This window comes from Nymphalis io, chromosome 8, assembly GCF_905147045.1.
Source record: "Nymphalis io chromosome 8, ilAglIoxx1.1, whole genome shotgun sequence".
Taxonomy (NCBI): Eukaryota; Metazoa; Arthropoda; class Insecta; order Lepidoptera; family Nymphalidae; genus Nymphalis; species Nymphalis io.
In genome coordinates, this window is record NC_065895.1 from 5,563,490 (window position 1) to 5,583,383 (window position 19,894).

Genomic DNA, 19,894 nt, shown 5'->3' on the forward strand with positions numbered 1-19,894 from the left:
GTAATCAGTATCAATATTAATCATGATTGATGTATATTTATGTAATTATGTATATAAAACTCATGGTATATACATGAGTACATGAATATACAGCAATAGAGTGCCTCGTTTGTCTACTGGCTAGAAGGTCGCAAATCACGAGGTCCTGGGTTCGAATCCCAGGTCCGGCCAATATAAATTTAGTGTGTATACTCCCATGCGTCGGAAAACACGTTAAACTATTGGTCCTAGTCCTACCCTGAACTCGTTCCGGTCGTGTCGGATTGCCTATCCATCGGATTATGAGAGTGAAAGAAGTCTCTCTTGAGATTGCACGGTGAAGGCTTAACGTCATATCAATCTAGATTCAATGATATATTATACATTGACGACATATTGATAATAATGGCAATAGGCGAAATTGACTTCTTACCAGCAGGTGGCATTGGCAACTATATCTTTTTGGTATAAAAAGTCGCATGATTTGATATACAAAACGTATTAATTTACCTGATAAATTAGCTTGCAATTTTGATTTGAAACTATAAAAACAACATTCAACGGGTGTCTTTGTCAAAAGGAATGTCATCGAAGTGATAGCAATCCGTGCAATCATAACGTTATGAATGAAATAAACTTACTTCAAAGACGCGATTGTTGAAAGAGGCAAAGATGATATCATCCGCGGAGAGCTTGGACATATATTTGACTCCGGCAAAGTGGCAGAGGCAGCAATTGTCGTCCGTCACTATGGAGTTCTTTGGCCTAGAAAAGATTAATAACATCATATCTGATCAAACATAAAAGAGCAAATTACTGTTCCATTATTTGTCTGTGCCAGTTTAAAATCAGATTAGTGTTAATAAAATGACTTCGCCATTGTTAAATAAAATCAAATATACTTACACTTTTTTAAAGAAAACACATTTGAATCTTTGTTATTTAACTCTAACATGCTAATTAAGCCGTATTGGCTTAGTTGCTAAAACACAATAATTGGGGATTCAAATCCGAGCCGGCAGTTCTAAGTTTTTATGCGCCTTAATTTGTGATTATTATTCATATTATGCTCAGCGTGATGGGAACCATCGTGTTGAAACTGGTATGTGTCAGAGGTACATACCAGTTTCAACACGATGGCACTTGTGTACTCAATACTCGCTATCCTATGGGATATTTATCTGTAGCTACAACATCTGTTCTATCCTTTTTTTTTATAAAATTGAAAAAATATATTTTAAACTGGTTGGAATTTAATGAAATATATAAAGGATGCTTACCGACAACAACAGCAGGTCAAATGCCGTGCCAATTTACAGAAGCCGGTGAGACAATGTCGGTACAACACGTATGGCCACCCGTAAGCAGCAATCGATAACCTCAAATAGTGTAACGCATCATCTAAATTCATCCAGGGCGGTGTTTCGGAGAATACTTTGTTGACGTCAGTCGTGTAAATTGGTTCTTCGTCGTTTAACATTTGTATACGACGCATCTCTCTCGTTTCACGTTTCTGACGCACTCGGAGGAGGACGCAGCCAGCGACAACGTCAGAGGGCACCAGATCCGTAGATCGGAACAAAGCGCTGAGGAGTGCTGCGAAATAGTAACGACATATCAATACCCGATGTAACAAAACTGTAATTAAATATTTAATTAATATAACCTAAAGTAGGGTAAATTAATTTACAATTAAACAGAGGAAACATAGGGAAACATCGAATATATAAGTGTCTAATGATATTAATGAGCAGTTAATTTTCTTCTAATATATGAAAATTATAATTTATAAAAACCAGTGTTAATATAAATTTTTACATTGATTTACATTATTTATTTTGTGTTTTTATACACTAATATTCTATGCCAAAATGCACCTTTGGATATAACGCGTGACTCTTAACCGAAGAATAAAGAGTTGAAACCCAGTAAATATAATTAAATTTATAAAGAATACCATGCTCCAAGTCTTACTTCTCCTTACTTAAAAGAAGGATGGTACTTTTAACACGAATATCCAAAAAAGGAGTGTAATGTTTTCAAGGTTCATGTACTGTACTGAAACTCACTCACAAAATGGAATATAATAAACATCTGAACAGATTTAGATGTATAGCGTATCGTTAGAATCCTTACATCATTCCAAGTAACACTGGCTACGTTCATTCATTTAGGACAGTAGAGCTTTTTTACTAACTTCTTAGTGCTTATTTTCGTTAAAAGTATATTAAAATAATAATACATAAAAGTACTTGTAATAACTACGTGAATACAGATAAAACCAATGGGTAACCATAATTATTTGGAACGAATTTTACTTATTTGAGTGTCGTTTTATGTCAAAGATAAATTTAGGATGCAATAAAGAGCTTTTTATTTCAGGCTGTTATTTTGACGATGTATTTTCTTGGTATGGGAATAAAAATATTATGAGGAAAATATTGAATATAATTTTCTCGATAATTTCGCCTGTAATCTTAATTGGTACCTATAATATTAATCTCATTGACAGTGTAGACTCCTTCAATGGTATATACCTGTGTATCAAAATGACGGATTTTGGCTGAATAATCTAATGTAAGGGCAGGATGGTTATATTTTTTATGATTCGACTCTAATCTCGTTTATCATGAGCATATTTTCTAGACTACCTTTCAAAATGAATTACATATTTTAATGCACATGTATGTAAAAGAGTCTAAAATTACTAAAAATGTTCTCAACCGACTACTTAATACAAGACATAAATGTGAGTTAAATATAAATGTAATCACAAAAGGAAAATACCTGCAACTTGCTGAAACGCTTCCTTGCCGTGTTCGTCTCTCTTCAGCCAACAAAAAGCCCACCTAAACCGTCGAGACCAAAGCCCGGTCACTTTTCTATGGTGCCGCACCTGGTTGGGCGTATCCTGCATGTCCCCATAGTTTACTGAACCCAGCGGGTCGAACACCATGAATAATCCAAACACCGTTAGTGCCAATTGAACCCAATTAAAAAGTACTATACCTGAAATATAAATTATGGCTTAATTTAAAAATGTTATGTTTTTGAGGGTGTTGCTACTTTTTTATTTTAATAAAATTTATCAAAAAAGAAACGGCCTTGCTGATGGAGAGAAATATATGTTAGTATTAACCAAAGATCGTAGGTTCAATTCCAGGCAAGCACAACTGATTTTTCATGTACTTAATTCATCTCGTGTTTCTCGTAATGAAGGAAAAATTCGTGAGAAAACTTTCTTCTTACGAGAATCTGGCCTTTGCCCAACATTGGGATATTACTTTTACGTACATAATAATCGTAACAGATGCAGCTTGAACATCCTTTTCAATTTAAATAAATAATATTATAACTATTTAAATATTTTTTGTGTAATGTTAACTTACTTTGTATAACGATACTAGAAAACTTATCCGTTACGGAACACTCTATGACTTCACAGAACATCCACATGGTTCCCATTACATTTAACGCCACCTCCGGTAACACCAGGAATACTCTGAAAAAATAAAATTGTGACGCCGTATTTGTATACAAAGTTATTGGACTGTATCGGACGAATAATAGTTTCACAATTATCTATTTTCGGTAACATCGGATTAAAAATATTATTTCATTAAATTTGTTACAACGAACATTTTAACATTCATTTGTTAGACAAAAATATAAACATTTTTAAAATATATATTCCAGTTTCAGTATTACATTACTTAATGCATGCATCGATGGATTTATTGTCTATCTCCATTTTTTATAAGATATTTGACTTTAAATATTTTGAGAACTTAAGCATAGGTATATACAATGATATAAATAGGGTTTTTAATTTCGGAGGGGTTGATCATTGCAGTGCCGTTAAATAAAACTGTTAAGGAAAGCCCATGAGGGTAAAACTTTACGATAAGAGAATATATGCAAACAACTGACATTTGCGATAAAATCTGTCTCTCAAAAATTTTAAAGTGTAAATATTCAGTCATTGATTACTTTACAAAATATTTATATGTGGTTATATTTTCAGCAATAATTAAACATATTATTATATGTTACCAATAAGAATATCAATCAATCCTGTTGGGCATCGCAAAGTAATAAAGAAGATGAGAAGACAAAGAAGATGAACCCTTACCTTCTCAGTGTACTTAGTAATGTTATTTTAGACTATTTCTAAATTCGAAAGTTGTCATAGGCACAAAAGAAAAAGTTGTCATAGGCAACTTGGCAGTTGCTTAACATCGAAATTGATTGTTTTAATTATTAAAGTAATTTATAATTAAACAAAAACCGAATATGACAAAACCATTATAGTATCCGCGCTACACATACGAGCTATCTTTTATATGAGGCGGAGAGAGATCATGCCGTTTTTGTAACGGCATACGAGCCGGTATTATCCCCGAGGCGCGCTTACATATGCTTTACATTGAAATGTCTATTATAAATACTTACTTAAGTAATAGTAAAGGTGACACAAGTTTTCTGGCGTCCGTTTCTGTAATAGTGCCTCTGGCGGACTGCTGCGCCAGTGCCGCGAGCAGCAACATTAGACAAGCCTGCAGCGCCAATGTGCCGCACAAGTAGAGTCGGACGAAGGCCCCGCCGTGCCAGCCATCCGTATGGCATTGCCATGTTATGGGGTACAGGACTTCGACAACTAAAGCGATGAGTACTAACCTGTCCAAAATAAATAATAAAAATAACATTTAGATATTTTCAATAACTTATTCCCATTATAAGCATGAAATTGACGACATATAAAATGGATTAATGTTTTAATTTAAATCTTGTATAAAATTTAATTCTCTGACTGACGAAAAGGTTATTTTAATTTCGTTTGACGGACATGTAATAAATCCCTTAGTCCCTTTATGAGTATTTTTAGAAAGTAGAATTATACTATGTTTATTCAATTTTGTTATACGTAACTGTAAAAACGACCTTTGTAATGAAGTTATTACTTCTGTTATTTTTTTGTTAATCAGGTTTTAAGCATCGTGATTATCTGAGATGAGAAAATGGGTAAGATTTAAGTCCGCTTCTCGTACCAGCAAATGTTTGAGGATATTAAAGTTTAAAAAATAAGTTCGATATATTTTTACCTAATTTTGAACATTTTTATTGTGTGTCTGTGGTTGTAAAACTTTTTTTTCAGTTTATATGGATATTTATTTATGAATCACCAAACAAACACCCATTATTTTTATTTTTGTCTGAAGGTTATGTTTAAAAGTAAAAATTAAAAATGTTATTGATGTTGTAAGATACAAAATTAATATTTACCTTTATATGTTATTTATTCATTGGCAAAAAAAGTAAACGGTCAATTCTTTGATCTTTGTAAAAAATGTCTCATATGAAATTGCGAATATTACCTACTTCGGAGGGGGTACGCCAAAGTCGATTTATTGAATTAATCGGAGTTGTTAACAAGTTTCAAAGTAACTTTAGAAATTACTTTTATATAAATTAATAACGATTTTACCCACGGTCCTAGACAAATAGCGATCGTTAATTTCGTTTATAGAAAAGGAATGTGTGGAAATGACATACGTATTCAATTTTTCATCTAATCAATAATTGAAGTATTGTATTATTTAGACAATTATTGATTGCACCTTTGCTAGCCCCCTCAAAGCCCAAAGTGTATAAAGTCAGCGATATTGTAATTGTTAGATCTGTTTTCTTTCGCATTTTCTAGCATCTTTTGATATCTTTTAAGCTCATTTTCCAAACATTTCTCTATTTAAGGGAAACGCATAAAATTGTTTTGTCCTTAAGGGATTCAATACAATTATTTTTCCAGTCTTTAAAATCAAAATAAGCATATAATTCATTCAAGTAGGCACTTTTGATTCGTCATTTTAAAGGATTATATTAAATTTTAAGCACCGATTCGCAATGCAATCGCAATCGCAATCGCACATTTTTCATTCGATTTAGTTGAAATTTTGTAGGTTTTCGCAAGCTTCGGTATGTGTTTTTTTCATAGTACCTATGTTTAACGTACAATTGGGATAGAGAGTCGTATCGTAGGGTTATCGTCGACTTGATGTTGGGCGGATCAGGGCTCTAGCCCAGCAAGCCCTGATAGCCCGATGGGAGGAAGATCTGAGGTCCCCCACAGCGGGCTTGGCGACAGTGGAGGCGGTACGTCCCCATTTAAATCGCTGGGTCAAAAGAAAACGAGGCACGCTCTCGTTTAGGTTAACGCAGGTACTTACCGGACACGGCTGCTTCGGTAAGTACCTGCACAAGATAGCACGGCGGGAAATGTCACCTTCCTGCCACGAGTGTGGTGCGCCAACCGACACGGCGCAACACACCCTGACGGAGTGTGCCGCGTGGGGGCCCCAGAGGCTTTCTCTGGCGGCAGTTGTCGGCGGAGACCTCTCCTTGCCGAGCATCATCAACGCGATGCTCGGAAGCGATGAGTGTTGGTCGGAAATGGTCTCCTTCTGTGAAAATGTAATGTCGCAGAAGGAGGCCGCGGAGCGGGAGCGGGAAGAGGACGCCGCTGCAAATCTGCTCCGCCGAAGAAGACTGGGGAGAAGAATGAGGCGCTATGCGCACCTTCTCCCTCCGCCGCAATAGGCGCCGCTGGGACTAGGGGGTTCTCAGTACCCTGGTAATCCCCACAGAGAATGGAGGCCTGCATACGCAGGCCACCCGTCAGAGCGTCGCGGTAGCATGCGCAAACGATCCCGTGGCGCTCCTCGTTATGACGGAAAGATACCGCTGGTTTTTTAGTGGGTATTCCGTTGTTCGGGGCGCACTTGGCGCCTCGGAAACGGTGCCGTGGGGGAAACGCGTAATGCGTTTTTCTAGCGTAAAAAAAAGGGTTATCGTCGACTTATCTAGAATAATCACAATATAATTTGAATTGTATTTTTTATAACGTATTATTTGTGCTTATAATTTAACTCGTGCTCGGTGTTGAAGAATAAAATCGTGAGGAAAAGGAGGCATGTGGTGTGATGAAAAATTGCCACGTGTATATCCTTTAACCCACATTGGATTTTGGGCGAATGAGTCCCAAGCTTTCTGCTCAAAGATCAGTGGAATTGATATTTACTACATCAATGGATATTTACTGGATATTACTTAATTCTTTACTTCACTGAATTTCGAAAGAAAAAAAAAACTGAAACAAATAGACAACATGTAAAATGTTCAAAATGTTATTATTCATAATATTTAATAACTAAACGTATAAATTAATTGAAGTTAAAAAAACCTAATATTATTATGATAATCGTAAATACAAAAAACGCGGTTAGACAATCATGTTTTATTATTTCAAATGACTTCTGAATTGAATAACAAGCGTGACAAGTCCAAAACTAATGAAATGTCCGGTCCAGCAGTTCCAGCAGTTATGTGCCTAGCGAATAATGGCAATCAAAACGATTCCTTACAATTTAAAAGCCATTATGAAGCAATCAGACTGAGATCACAAGGTCAGCGAGTACGAACATCTTTGTTAGAAATTTGCGGGGAAAATTCATTATCGTGTCAATTTGTACTTTAATACGAAATAAGTTATGAACATGTTCATTTATTAACTTTTTTTTTTTATAGAATAGAAAGGTGGACGAGCATATGGGCCACCTGATGGTAAGTGGTCACCAAACGCCCTTAGACATTGGCATTGTAAGAAATGTCAACCATCGCTTATAGCCAATACGCCACCAACCTTGGGAACTAAGATTTTATGTCCCTTGTGCCTGTAATTACACTGGCTCACTCACCCTTCAAACCGGAACACAACAATATCAAGTATTGCTGTTTTGCGGTAGAATATCTGATGAGTGGGTGGTACCTACACAGACGAGCTTGCACAAAGCCCTACCACCAGTATTCCAGCTTCCTTTTTAAATCTTTATTATTATATAAAAAAATCTAAATCGATAACCCAACCCACGTTGAAGCGTATATACTTAACATAATATAGCACCAACCTTTCAATTATCTACTTTCATTTGTTTGTGATAATTAATTAATATACGTATATAATTGAATTGGAAAAGAGTATCTACTGAGATTCTTGGTAGAATCTATATTTCGAACCGGTAGCTTTACATATTATTTATTATTGTAAAATGACGATTCAAAACTGCGTTATAAAGCGTATATTTTAGTTTTGATTAATAACCTGTATATTATAAAAATGTAAATAAAAAATAAATTTAAATTAGTAAGTATTCTTATACAAGTAAATTAATTATGTAAAGATATTTATGTTAACGATTAATTATGTGATTAATTTTATCATTAATAATGCTTGTGATGTTACCTTATTTATAATGATGAATTATAAAATCTTACTAATGTTATAAATACGTAAGCATTGACTTGATTAACAACGGAATGGAATAAAAAACAGCGTTTATTTGAGTGATGTAATATAATATATGATTTATAAAACATTAATAAAGTTAATGTTATAAACTAACGAACAAAATTGAATAAAGCAAAACCTTATTTTTTTTAAATAAACAATAGACTAGTAGATTTCATCACAATAAACCAACAGCCAGGCCAATTGGCCGAGTCACAAACGATGGCCCTGCCGATAATTACGACAACAACAGCCAAACTGCATTTTGGAGAATAACCAAAAAGGCCGTACTTGAGTTGGAACAATATATATATTACAAATTAAGTCGTGTTTCATAATTAAGTTTTTTTCATAGTATAGGTAAGTTGTAGTAGAATAAAAAAAATCATAACATGCGAATTCATATACCTATGTTTTAGTCAAATTTTTAATAATGATTATGGGAATACAATCCGTGGGCTTTAGTGCAAATAAATCTGTTGCAATGCGGCAGCTGATCGTCATATCAAACTTCTATAAATTCGAATTCATTCAAAAAACACTTTTTAAATCATAAATTGTTGATTTGGATTACGGTATTATAACTGATCTGAACAATCGTTTACCACGAAATCACAAGAAACGCATATTTATAAATAATGTTAAAAAAAAATATGCCAAAAAAATCAACTAGCCAACCTGTTATTTTATAAGTCATTGACAATTTCAAAATGTTGGTATTTACATGAGAAAAAACGATTAGAAACTAAGCAGTTTATCTGTACTACTTACTAATTAATATACATAAAATATTAATTACAAAATAAACAACATATATAATATTGCTCATTACTATATTGCAATTAATATATTAGCGATCTATTTACTAGTTAGGTTGATTGCTTATTTCCAATCATTTTCTACACTTACTAAATAGATCTTTAAAATGATTGTAGATTATGTGCGATTAATGCTTGATATTTTATATAGCAAAAAAGTAATTCATGTCAAAGTCATGAATGTGTTTTGAAATTAATGTAAAAAAAATATTGTAATGCGAAATCGAATATTTTTTTAAAATCTTAATTTATGTTAGTCATACAAAAGGAATGTGTATGTCTACACTAATGATTTTAAGATGAATAATTTATTAAATAAATGATTTTTTTTAAATAAAATACTAATTAATAATTTACCACAAAACGTGAAAACTTTGTATCAAAAGTAAAATATAACTGTAAATTTAGTTATAAATAGCATCTAGGTACGACAATTAGTGTGACTGTGTGACATTTCAAAGCGTTGAATTGCTGTCTTCACGAGCACTTTCTGTCAGATGACTGTAGGTGTGAAGCCTTGGATACTAACTAGGCTGCGTCGCACTTACTTCATATTGCTGACAAGGTTAATTAATCATTGCTTTGGTATTTCTCGCTAACAAAATGAAGAAATGTTGGTCAAAATCCATGTAAATACTCGCAAAATTTTTAACTATAAAACACAAACTTTTATTTTGTTCTTTTTGAATAAAATATATTATATAAGTGGAAATCTAGCTGATCCAATCAATGAATATCGATATTAAAACTTTTATATTCAATAATAACATAACTTACCAGACGAAACGGAAAAGAAGTTCGAAAATACTCGGAAATACAAGATCATCTGAGGCAGCCAGCCATTTACGCCCCAGAAGCCGGAGCGCCGGCATTCTGTAACAAAAATGATACCTTAAGTCAAAGTAATAAAATGCCTTTTAGAATATGAAATGTCAAAAACAAGTAGTGGTGTATATGGTGGAATGGTACTTCTTGCTACGGAAAATCCAGTTTTGTTGTGTAAGAGAATTTGCTTATTTTGCGTAAGTCGATATCGTAATTCGCGTAAATAGTACCGACAACATTAAATGGGCGTCCTTTTCCACATCGTTTCCTAGACGATACATCCAGTACTATGTTTCCATACTTAAACAAATCAACTCAAGAGAAATGAAAATTATTATATAAAGTGATTTTGGACGACGAAATCACAAATTACACTCACTAAAATATAAATTAAAACGTATTTTTTTATTAAAGACAATCATTTCAAAAAATTTTAAAAATATCTAATATTCAACTTATTATTTTCCTTAAATCAGGATAACCATCTTCATAATTCATGATATTTCATGTTTTTTGTAATTCTGTTACTTTGAATTCACGCGCAAATAACAAAGTGGTATTTCCAACAATGTCTAATGAGAAGCCGCTTCAATACGAGTACATTGATACCTATGTATCTTTGAATACTTCTGTGAACTGTTCGTTAACAATGTGCCGACTGCCGAGTTAATAGATTGAAAATAGTAATAAATGCATTATTTCACTCGGCAAGCAAATTTTAATACAGTTACAACGATATAATTTAATTATTACGTCCTTTTTAATTACATTATAGTAGAGTAAAACAACATTGGAAACGCGACGAACGGAGCCTCATAGTTTGCTTTTTACTTTTTAAAATAATGAAAGTAAAATAACAGATTCTCCTTTTAAGTACGTTTGGAACTTATTCCACCATGCCTATCAAATGCGGGTTAGATGATGGCATATGTGGCATATTCCGAGATATTACGAGGTATTTTCACAATGTTATCCAGCAACACCTAGCACGAGATGAATTATATTACGTGAAATTTCAGCGGTGCTTGCCAGTACTTGAACCCGCAATCTTCGATTAAGATTCACGTTTTCTAACCACTGTCCTAACTCGGGTTTTAACCTAATATCTTTAAAAATACTTAAAATATTTGAGAAAACTTTTTAGGTTAATTATTCAACAGCCAAAAAAAACAAAACTTTTCGATTGAAGAGATATGTCAAAGAATAATGAAAATGAAAGTAAATAAAGAAAGCTAAGACGTGTCGCCGTCTTTACTCGAATTTGCCCTCGTATCCTATATTTTGCATCGTACACCGAACCCGGATGTTCTGGATTCTAAATATTTCGGGACGCGAGTATCTTACTCAATCGTGTTTACTATCTGGTCCAATGAAGTCGGTCAGTAGGTAAACTATGTGAAGTATTGCTAAATTATGAGGCGATTTTTACTTATACATTATTAAATGTTATTATCGCTTAAATACCCTATACACATATACTACAAATAAACAGAAGTTTACTATGAAATTAATATTTTTTGTAAATGCTACGCAGATAAACTATATAATTAGTAATAAAATAAATTTTCATTATATATTTAATAAAAAAACATAACATGTTTATCTATTCTTGCTCATTTTACTCGGTGGTAGGGTTTTGTGCTATGAGCGGTGGTGACCTCTTAACGTCGGGTGGCGCACTTGCCAGTCCGCTTACCTAACACAATTAAAATAAACTTACAGTATTTTTATTTATAAACTTTTTATTATTGTAGTAAATAAAGATGTTTTCTTTATTAGTGTGTCTTTAAGTGTATATAAGTAGTTGTATATATTTGTATATAAAATTAAATACATATAACTACCGCTACACAAATCATAAATGCGAATTGTGGCATTTATTGCCAGAAAGCTAGCAGTATTTTTCCGTTGAAATTTTTTGGACGAAAAATGAACCAGCCTTGTCACCAATGGAGTGGTTTCGTTTTTTTTTTTTTTTGTTTTTACTTGTTTTTCGTTCTTAATCTTATTTAAGTATGATAATTATGTTTTGCTAAGTGACATTGATAACTAAAACAAAATTATGTAAATGTAATTACTACGGAATCTTACTTGATTTAATAATCTAAAAAAACACTTAACATAGGTAATAACTCTAATTTTGTTTTTATGAAAATAGTTATAATTATATCTTTAATTTATGATAATATAATTATAATTAAGTTGAACCATAGATAATAATAAATAGGATGTTTTTCCATAAAAGTCAACTAAATATAGTCAAAAAAAAATTATCATCCAATTAGACCTAAAAATAATATATATATATATATATATATATATATATATATATATATATATATGTACATATATGTATACTAATTAAGAAATTGAAAGTATATAAAAGCCAATAAATTTAATAAATGTGCTACTTAAGTATTAGTATAAATATATATTCGGCATAAAAAATATAATTACACACTATTTTATCAAGTATTTTATGTATTTAAATTTTTTTCAATAACATTTTAATATATTAATTGCCATATTTAAAAATAGCAGTGGAATTTTATTATTGATATGTTTACTTTGCCCTAGGAAGAATAATATATTGAATTTGTGGGCCAGAAATTGGTGTTAATTTTATCGTTACAACTCGTGTTTATATACAATGATTGTCACTGAAGCTATTAAAATATAATCAATGTTTTTTTTTGTGATATACGTAATAAAGATGTAAGTAAGTATATAGTGAACTGTAAGCATTGTTACTTTGTAAAAGACATCCTGAGGGGGTCTCGCTTTAGTTAAGCTTTGTAAATTATGATATAATTCTATTACAAAAGCTACGATTAAAGTATTAAATAATATTTATACTGGGACATCATTCACAGATGGCCATCTGATCCCAAACTAAGCAGAGCTTGTACTATGGAAACCAGACAATGTTTTGTTATTGTGTGAACATTGATAGATTAATAATCAATCAAAACGCTTACTCTCAATTACCCATGTGTTGGGGATGTTACTCACTAACAAAAAAGTTCCCGAGGATATATAAAGTAATTGTCTTATAATTTGACGTCACATTAAAGATCGTCCGTAAATTTACGACAAATCTTTGTTTGATGCAACATGCCTTTTATTATGTGGGACTGCGTCGCCACAAAATAAATGGCAAACAAATCTTGACGTTGTTTATGTCAACAAAGATGCTCGACGGTTAAGGAATAGCATCGAGTCGGATGAAAATCTGCCACACCTTATCTTTAAAAGGAGAGGGTGCCATTAGCTTATTGGTTATGATTAAGTCTTTTTCACGTATAGGTTTTTATAACTGGTTTCAAATATTACTCAGACGATTTATAACATTATTCCATATATATATTCATTAGAAAAGTCCCGGCAGAGGTGATCTTGCCTGTATAATATATTTAATCTATTGAAAACATTCACATGTATGTATTCATGTATTTGTTAGAGCCGCGTTCGTAAGCAACTAATTCGTTCGAAACTTTTTTCGTAGTTGACTTACGTCGCAAAATTGTTCTCCACGAATAATCCTTTTATTATTACGGTTTAATATCTATCTATTCCATGTGCATCCTGAAGGTTTATTCTATTTATTGGTGTTTTTTTTTAAATCGAATAGCTTCGAACATGCCCCAAACTTACAATTTTAAATTTGAGTGAAATATTTCAAATCGCATGGAAGCTTAGGAGATCACCTTCATTTAATTAATAAATTTCACCTCCTTATAATATATATTGCAACATAAAATAATTTATCTGAGTCAATACCAACGACGTTTATTAAATAAATGGTAATTGAATAAAATCTCTTACGCGCGGACCAAACTATATTATGTACTTAACTATGTTCTAAGACAAATTCAAGGTTAGTGAGAGAGAAAAAATATTGTGAGGAATCCATATATTCTTAACGCTTTGTAATAAATAAATAAAACTGTACCTGTGATGAAAATTTTGACATTATTATATCATAAAAAGTAAACTTTTACTTGATATTACAGTTTCATTGATTAAATTCTAGATTAAAATAGAGTGTTAATTTTATTTTAAATATAATAAAAACTACTAAAATAATGTAAATTCATCTATACACCTTCCACGCGATTGGAGTCGTGGGCACAATATGACGTACATACGTAACTATGACGTATTTACAGATTTAAATATTTATTATAAGCCACAATGTTAAATGGTTTCGATACGTTGTGTTCTGCACATTATCAATTTTCATTTAACTTGCTTGGAGACCGTAGTCATCTACTCTTGTAGTTTTCTAATGTAGTTTTCGTTACTGTGAGAAATAAATGCCAAATCGAATTATGCTTAGGGAGCTGACGAGGAAAACTTCCAAATAATTTATTTGATCGTTTCAGTCCTTACTCATAGATAATTAATAAATATTGATAAAAAATTTATAAATAATATAAAAAACCTACATCTGCAACTATAGTGGAGCTAGGTTTTCATATAAGATAAATAGTAGTTAAAATTTGCAGTTCTTTCACATTCATTGATCAAATAAAAAATCTTAGTCGACGAAATATTAATAATTATATTTGTATAAAATGTTATTCATTCATATAAATCAAAAAACTATCTAGGTATCAAGTATCTTATATTGATTTGGATCAACTGTACTTTGGATTAACTATCCTTTTTTTACAAACACAAAAATGCAATGACGTAGGTGTTTAATTTACTGAACAAATTCGTATCATATTAATTTCTATCGGTATGAAATTTGGGTAAATCATAAATCGAAATGCTCGCCAGCTATGCTTCAGATAATATTATAGTAACAGCCTGTGAATGTCCCACTGCTGGGCTAAGGCCTCCTCTCCCTTTTTGAGGAGAAGTTATAGAGCTTATTCCACCACGCTGCTCCGATGCGGGTTGGTGGAATGCACGTGTGGCAGAATTTCAGTAAAATTAGACTCATGCAGGTTTCCTTACGATGTTTTCCTTCACCGTAAAGCACGAAATGAATTCTAATCACAAATTAAGCACATGAAACTCAGTGGTGCTCGCCTGGGTTTGAACCCACGATCATCGGTTAAGATTCACACGTTCTTACCACTGGGCCATCTCGGCAATATAATATTAGTTCATAATAAATATCTAATCAACTCAATAAATACTTTATTAAAGTAAACTTATAAATACTATTAAATCTTCATTTTATAAAATTAAATTAAATTCAAAGTTACAACTGGTTATAGATTCTACCGAGAAGAAACGGCAAGAAACTGAATATTTATTTTTGTAATTTAATTATTTATTATTGATCCTGGACGAACCTAATTGATTCATAATTCCATATGCCATATTTTTATCAATTGGCAAGGCTAAAATCGTTAATTGCTTCAGATACGAGATTAATGTGAACGAACATGTTCATATAAAAAGTACTTATAATCCTTTATCAAATTCATTTCATATTATAGACGACACAACGTCCTTTGTACTTTGAAAAATAAAAATAATTTCAAAAATTTCTTAGAGACAAATTTTTAAATTAATGATTTTTATTAAGAAATAAACTATATCTACAAAATGTTTATTATTTCTCACAACAGGTTATAATAAAATATATGTAACTCCACATATTTTATGTGGAATTTACAATATAAAGAATATAGGTATTTAAAAAAATTAACTTTTATAAACAGTTAAATAAATTTTATTATATTGTTTAATTTAAATTTAACGATTACTACATTTATAATAATAAAACTATTTAGTCAACATATTAAAATTCTCCTTAGGTTATGCTTTGTTAATTATATAAGTTTTTTGCGACCACAAACGTACGGCAAATTCATCTCAGTCGATCGAATGACGTCAATCATGCTACCACTTATTAACAAGTAGTTGTTGTGCCATTTTATTTTTAACCAATAAAAACGACCATTAAATTACTTTGGACTGAATATTCTGTTAATTAACCCACACACATATATATATATATATATATATATATATTCTTAAGGTTTATACAATTAATAATATATATATGGCGACTATTTTCAACGGAATCTCGCCAACTGCACACGAGACATTATAATGCCTCAAAATTCACAATCCAGCACGACTGGACAATTAAGGTGCAATGGTGTTTTTTAAGGAACGCAAAAGTGAACACTGCCAACGCCACCGACACTGCTTAACAGTAGCGGCGTTGAGCTTGGAAAAAATTACTTGATATAAAGACAAAGATTTAGTCTTATATGCTTGTGTTGAGACCTTGAGTTGAGACAATTATTTATATAATTGTATTCATACAATATATTGATACGTGAACATCGAAAATGGTGCTTTATTTTTTAAGTATTTATGCCATAGATGTGCACAAAATAAAATAAGCCGTATGTCGTTTTTAAATAAGGACTAATTTCGACAACACGCGATATTAGTGTATAAATTTTATTTAGTATTAAATAAATAAAAAGTTAATGAATATCATAATAATATTAAGTGCAATTTAATTGTTCATTTCCGTTCTAATTTTCAATTTTTATGTATCAATTTTATGTACTATAAATAAATAAAAGTAAAATATTGAATTCTTGAACTGATAATAATATTTTTGTTAATACAAAATTAAAAAATAATTTACATAACATAACATCTGTTACGTGTAGAAATATATTAATTTGGTTACATTTTTACATATAATGTACTTGTAGTACATGAAGTTGTCTCTGACGGAAGTACTTGACTCAGTTAAGTATAAGTAGAATTTAAACATTCTAATATTTTAAGTTAAGGCTAATGACCTCGTGCAAGCTGGTTGCTTGCATTTACTTTACATTAAATATAAACGAGATTAAATGGTTAGCTTCAACCTTCAATGTCTCGAAACTCTAATTTAATTTATTAAACCCAATAAATTCTAAATGTGACATTTCCCTTGGTTTAGAACAAATAGTTTGACTGAATATTTGCTATTTATATTCACCGTTAACCATGTACTAAAACCGGAAATTATGATGATGATGATGAGCGATTACGACCACGGCGCCCATTCTCAAGAGGTGCACTCTCATAATCCGATGGAACGGCAATTTAACACGACAGAAAAGAGATCAGACGAAATACCAACTATTATTAAAATTAAATATTAGGTAGGTAGACTGGTAAGTGAATCACCTGATGGTAGATAGTCACCATCCTCCAGAATTCAGCATTGTAAGAAATATTAAAATAAGAGCTGTGTTTATTTTAATGGATAGGGACCGCGCGTGGGCGGTCGTAAATATGTATTTGCTTATATTTTGATACCTTTGATCTGTAACCGACAAGTTTACGGAAATATGTTTTTTTGCTATTTGCATTATATTAAATATTTACGAATGTAGCGAATATAAAACAATACTTTACACATTGTAGTAATTTGTCAAATAGTGCAAATAAGCGAAAAAGTGAAGTGCCGCCATAAAATTAAGTCATTTTATCTATTTTTGTGAAATTTATGACGATAGTACTTAATGTTTAAGTACCTACTATCTAGTGCCTTTATATATATAAACAAAAAATGTATATGTTTTATTATAACATAATGAACTAACTCTAAAAACATAAATTTTAATATTACAAGCTATTGATTTGAAGGTATTTACTTACTTACCTACATACATGAACATATAACAATTACTTCGTCTAATTGGACGTTTATGAGATTCCAAGAATATGTATATAACAGTCATTATACGTGTTTATACATAATAAACACATTATTTTATAAGCGTTTAAGTTTCACGCAGATTGAAATTATTTGAAAATAAAGTTATATTAAAAGTATTTAATTTTTGTTTTTAGTTTTTTTCTTAACTCTGACAAAGACACCGTTGTGATACACGATGAACACGATATAAACTCATTTTCTATGTGATATAATATTTACATTGTATAAATACTCGTAGTATTTTTATTAAAAATGCTACGAGTATAAATAAAAGTAATACGGCTAATTCTTACTGTACATTACAAATCACAAATATGCAATACAGTTAAAAAAAATCTACAGTTTTAACATTTATATAATATCGTATCAATTCCATAAATAATATCTGAAGTTGATGAAGGAACCCGCGCGATACATAGATACAGTTTCGAATGGCAACAATATAATATAATATGGCAATAATAAAATGTGACATAACTTTCATATTGAATATTACGTATCACTAATTTAATTGATTCACGTTGTCAGGGATACAGAAAATTTCATAGGACACCTAACCCCTGCTTCCCCTTCCAAATATAAGCCTCGGATAAGCGGTATAACTATACTTTGCACACAGAAAGTCTGAATAAATAGTAATTTATTCGATAGGCCTCATATTTGTTTTCTTTTTACGTCTTTCGAAGTTTACGAGCCCCAGTTAACGAATGGATTTATCGACTTACTTTATATACATTTCATTAGTGATTTGGTTTATGGTATTTTAACGTCTAAATAAATCTATACAATGCCATAAGCAAGCACGACAAAATCACTGGCAAATGGCAATCACTATAAGCGTTAGACGTAAATACTAAAGGAGTGTATATATGTATGTATATATCACTACACACACTACACCTTACTTTACTCTTTTTTCTTTTTAGGCTGGTGTATTAAATTCCTGGTTTAATTTAGTTACTACACTTCACTCTCGTCGAAATATGTGATGTAAGGATTTAGCATAGTTGAACATTCTGAAACTTTATTAAAAATTTAAAATTAAACAGAATTTTCATGAAAATTTATTTCAAAGATGAAAATGTGTTTCAATTTGGTACGAAGGTACGCTGTAAGGTAAGGTGTAAGGTTTCTATAAATTAATTTAATAAGTAAGAATATAAGTCTTAAAGGATACAGGACAAGGACACTTCATATATATATACGTAGACTAGTTTTTCCCCGCGGTAACACTTGCAATATGGATTACATAATGTATGCCAATATTAATGGTGTATATGCCAGTCTATGATGACTTGCTTGCAGTTTTCTAGATTGGTTGAAATAATGGTTATGCCTTTGAGTTTTTAGGCTGAAGGTGAAGGTAAAGAATGGCTGAAGTTGAAGGAAGCCTGCAATTTCTATATTCTTCAATAAATGGATTATATATTTAATGCAACATTATTTTTTTTAATCAAACTGTTAAATCTTGAAACGCCTCGAACGAAAACTAGTAGTTATTTTCTTTAAGCCACTCCACAGATGTTTTGTTCAAATCTTTGTTGTATCTTTCTAATATTTTTTATATGCTTGTAATTATTTCAATAATAAGTTAAAATTAATATGCACATTTAAGTTTTGTTTAATGTAGACGCGAAACAATTTTATTAAAGCCATGTTTTTGTATTTTACATAACAGAATTCGATATTTCAATTTATATGATAATGCATTTAGAGTAGATAAGCCTGCCGCCTACATATATATATAAAAGCGGAACACAGCGCCATACAAGTTCAAATTAAGACTTAATTGTATATAGTGGTGAAGCTTTCAACGTTCACCTTAACCGCACATTGCTGACTTATTAATGTCTGAATATTGTATATTATTTCATATATAGTTTTTTTATGTATATGTTGACCACAAATTCACTCTTATATTTTTATTTAAAACAGATAACAGCTATATTTTCTTGAAAAAACAATTAAGTAAGTGTTAGAATATATAGCATTTGGCAATGTAATAGTGTTATGTAGTCAGATATGTAATAGTATTATATATTACAAATCAAACGTGCATAATCGTGTTATATATTTTGGTAAAAAAGTGTTCTTATTTCTGTTGAAGCATAATATTGTTTGTTTGACGTTTTTTTAATTTTCTTCAAAAAGTGAGAAAGTTAATTCGTCTATATATAGAATTATTTTATGTATGTTTTTCGCGTTAGGTTCAGTATTGCTTCAAGGTGGTTCCAT

General features: G+C 31.2%; 1 protein-coding gene across 6 annotated transcripts in view; it reads right to left on the bottom strand.

Annotated features, from left to right (window-relative positions):
• LOC126770291 (diacylglycerol lipase-beta) overlaps window positions 1-19,894 on the bottom strand; it is a 66,274-nt gene that overhangs the window by 7,638 nt on the left and 38,742 nt on the right. For all 6 annotated transcript variants that reach the window (XM_050489626.1, XM_050489627.1, XM_050489625.1 and 3 more), the window contains exons 2-7: window positions 9,916-10,011; window positions 4,432-4,656; window positions 3,369-3,481; window positions 2,767-2,988; window positions 1,260-1,575; window positions 621-744 (exon numbers count right to left, since the gene is read on the bottom strand). In XM_050489626.1, the coding sequence (XP_050345583.1) occupies window positions 621-744; window positions 1,260-1,575; window positions 2,767-2,988; window positions 3,369-3,481; window positions 4,432-4,656; window positions 9,916-10,010 (1,095 nt within the window). In that variant the 5' untranslated portion in view covers window position 10,011. The remainder of the gene's footprint in view (window positions 1-620; window positions 745-1,259; window positions 1,576-2,766; window positions 2,989-3,368; window positions 3,482-4,431; window positions 4,657-9,915; window positions 10,012-19,894) is intronic.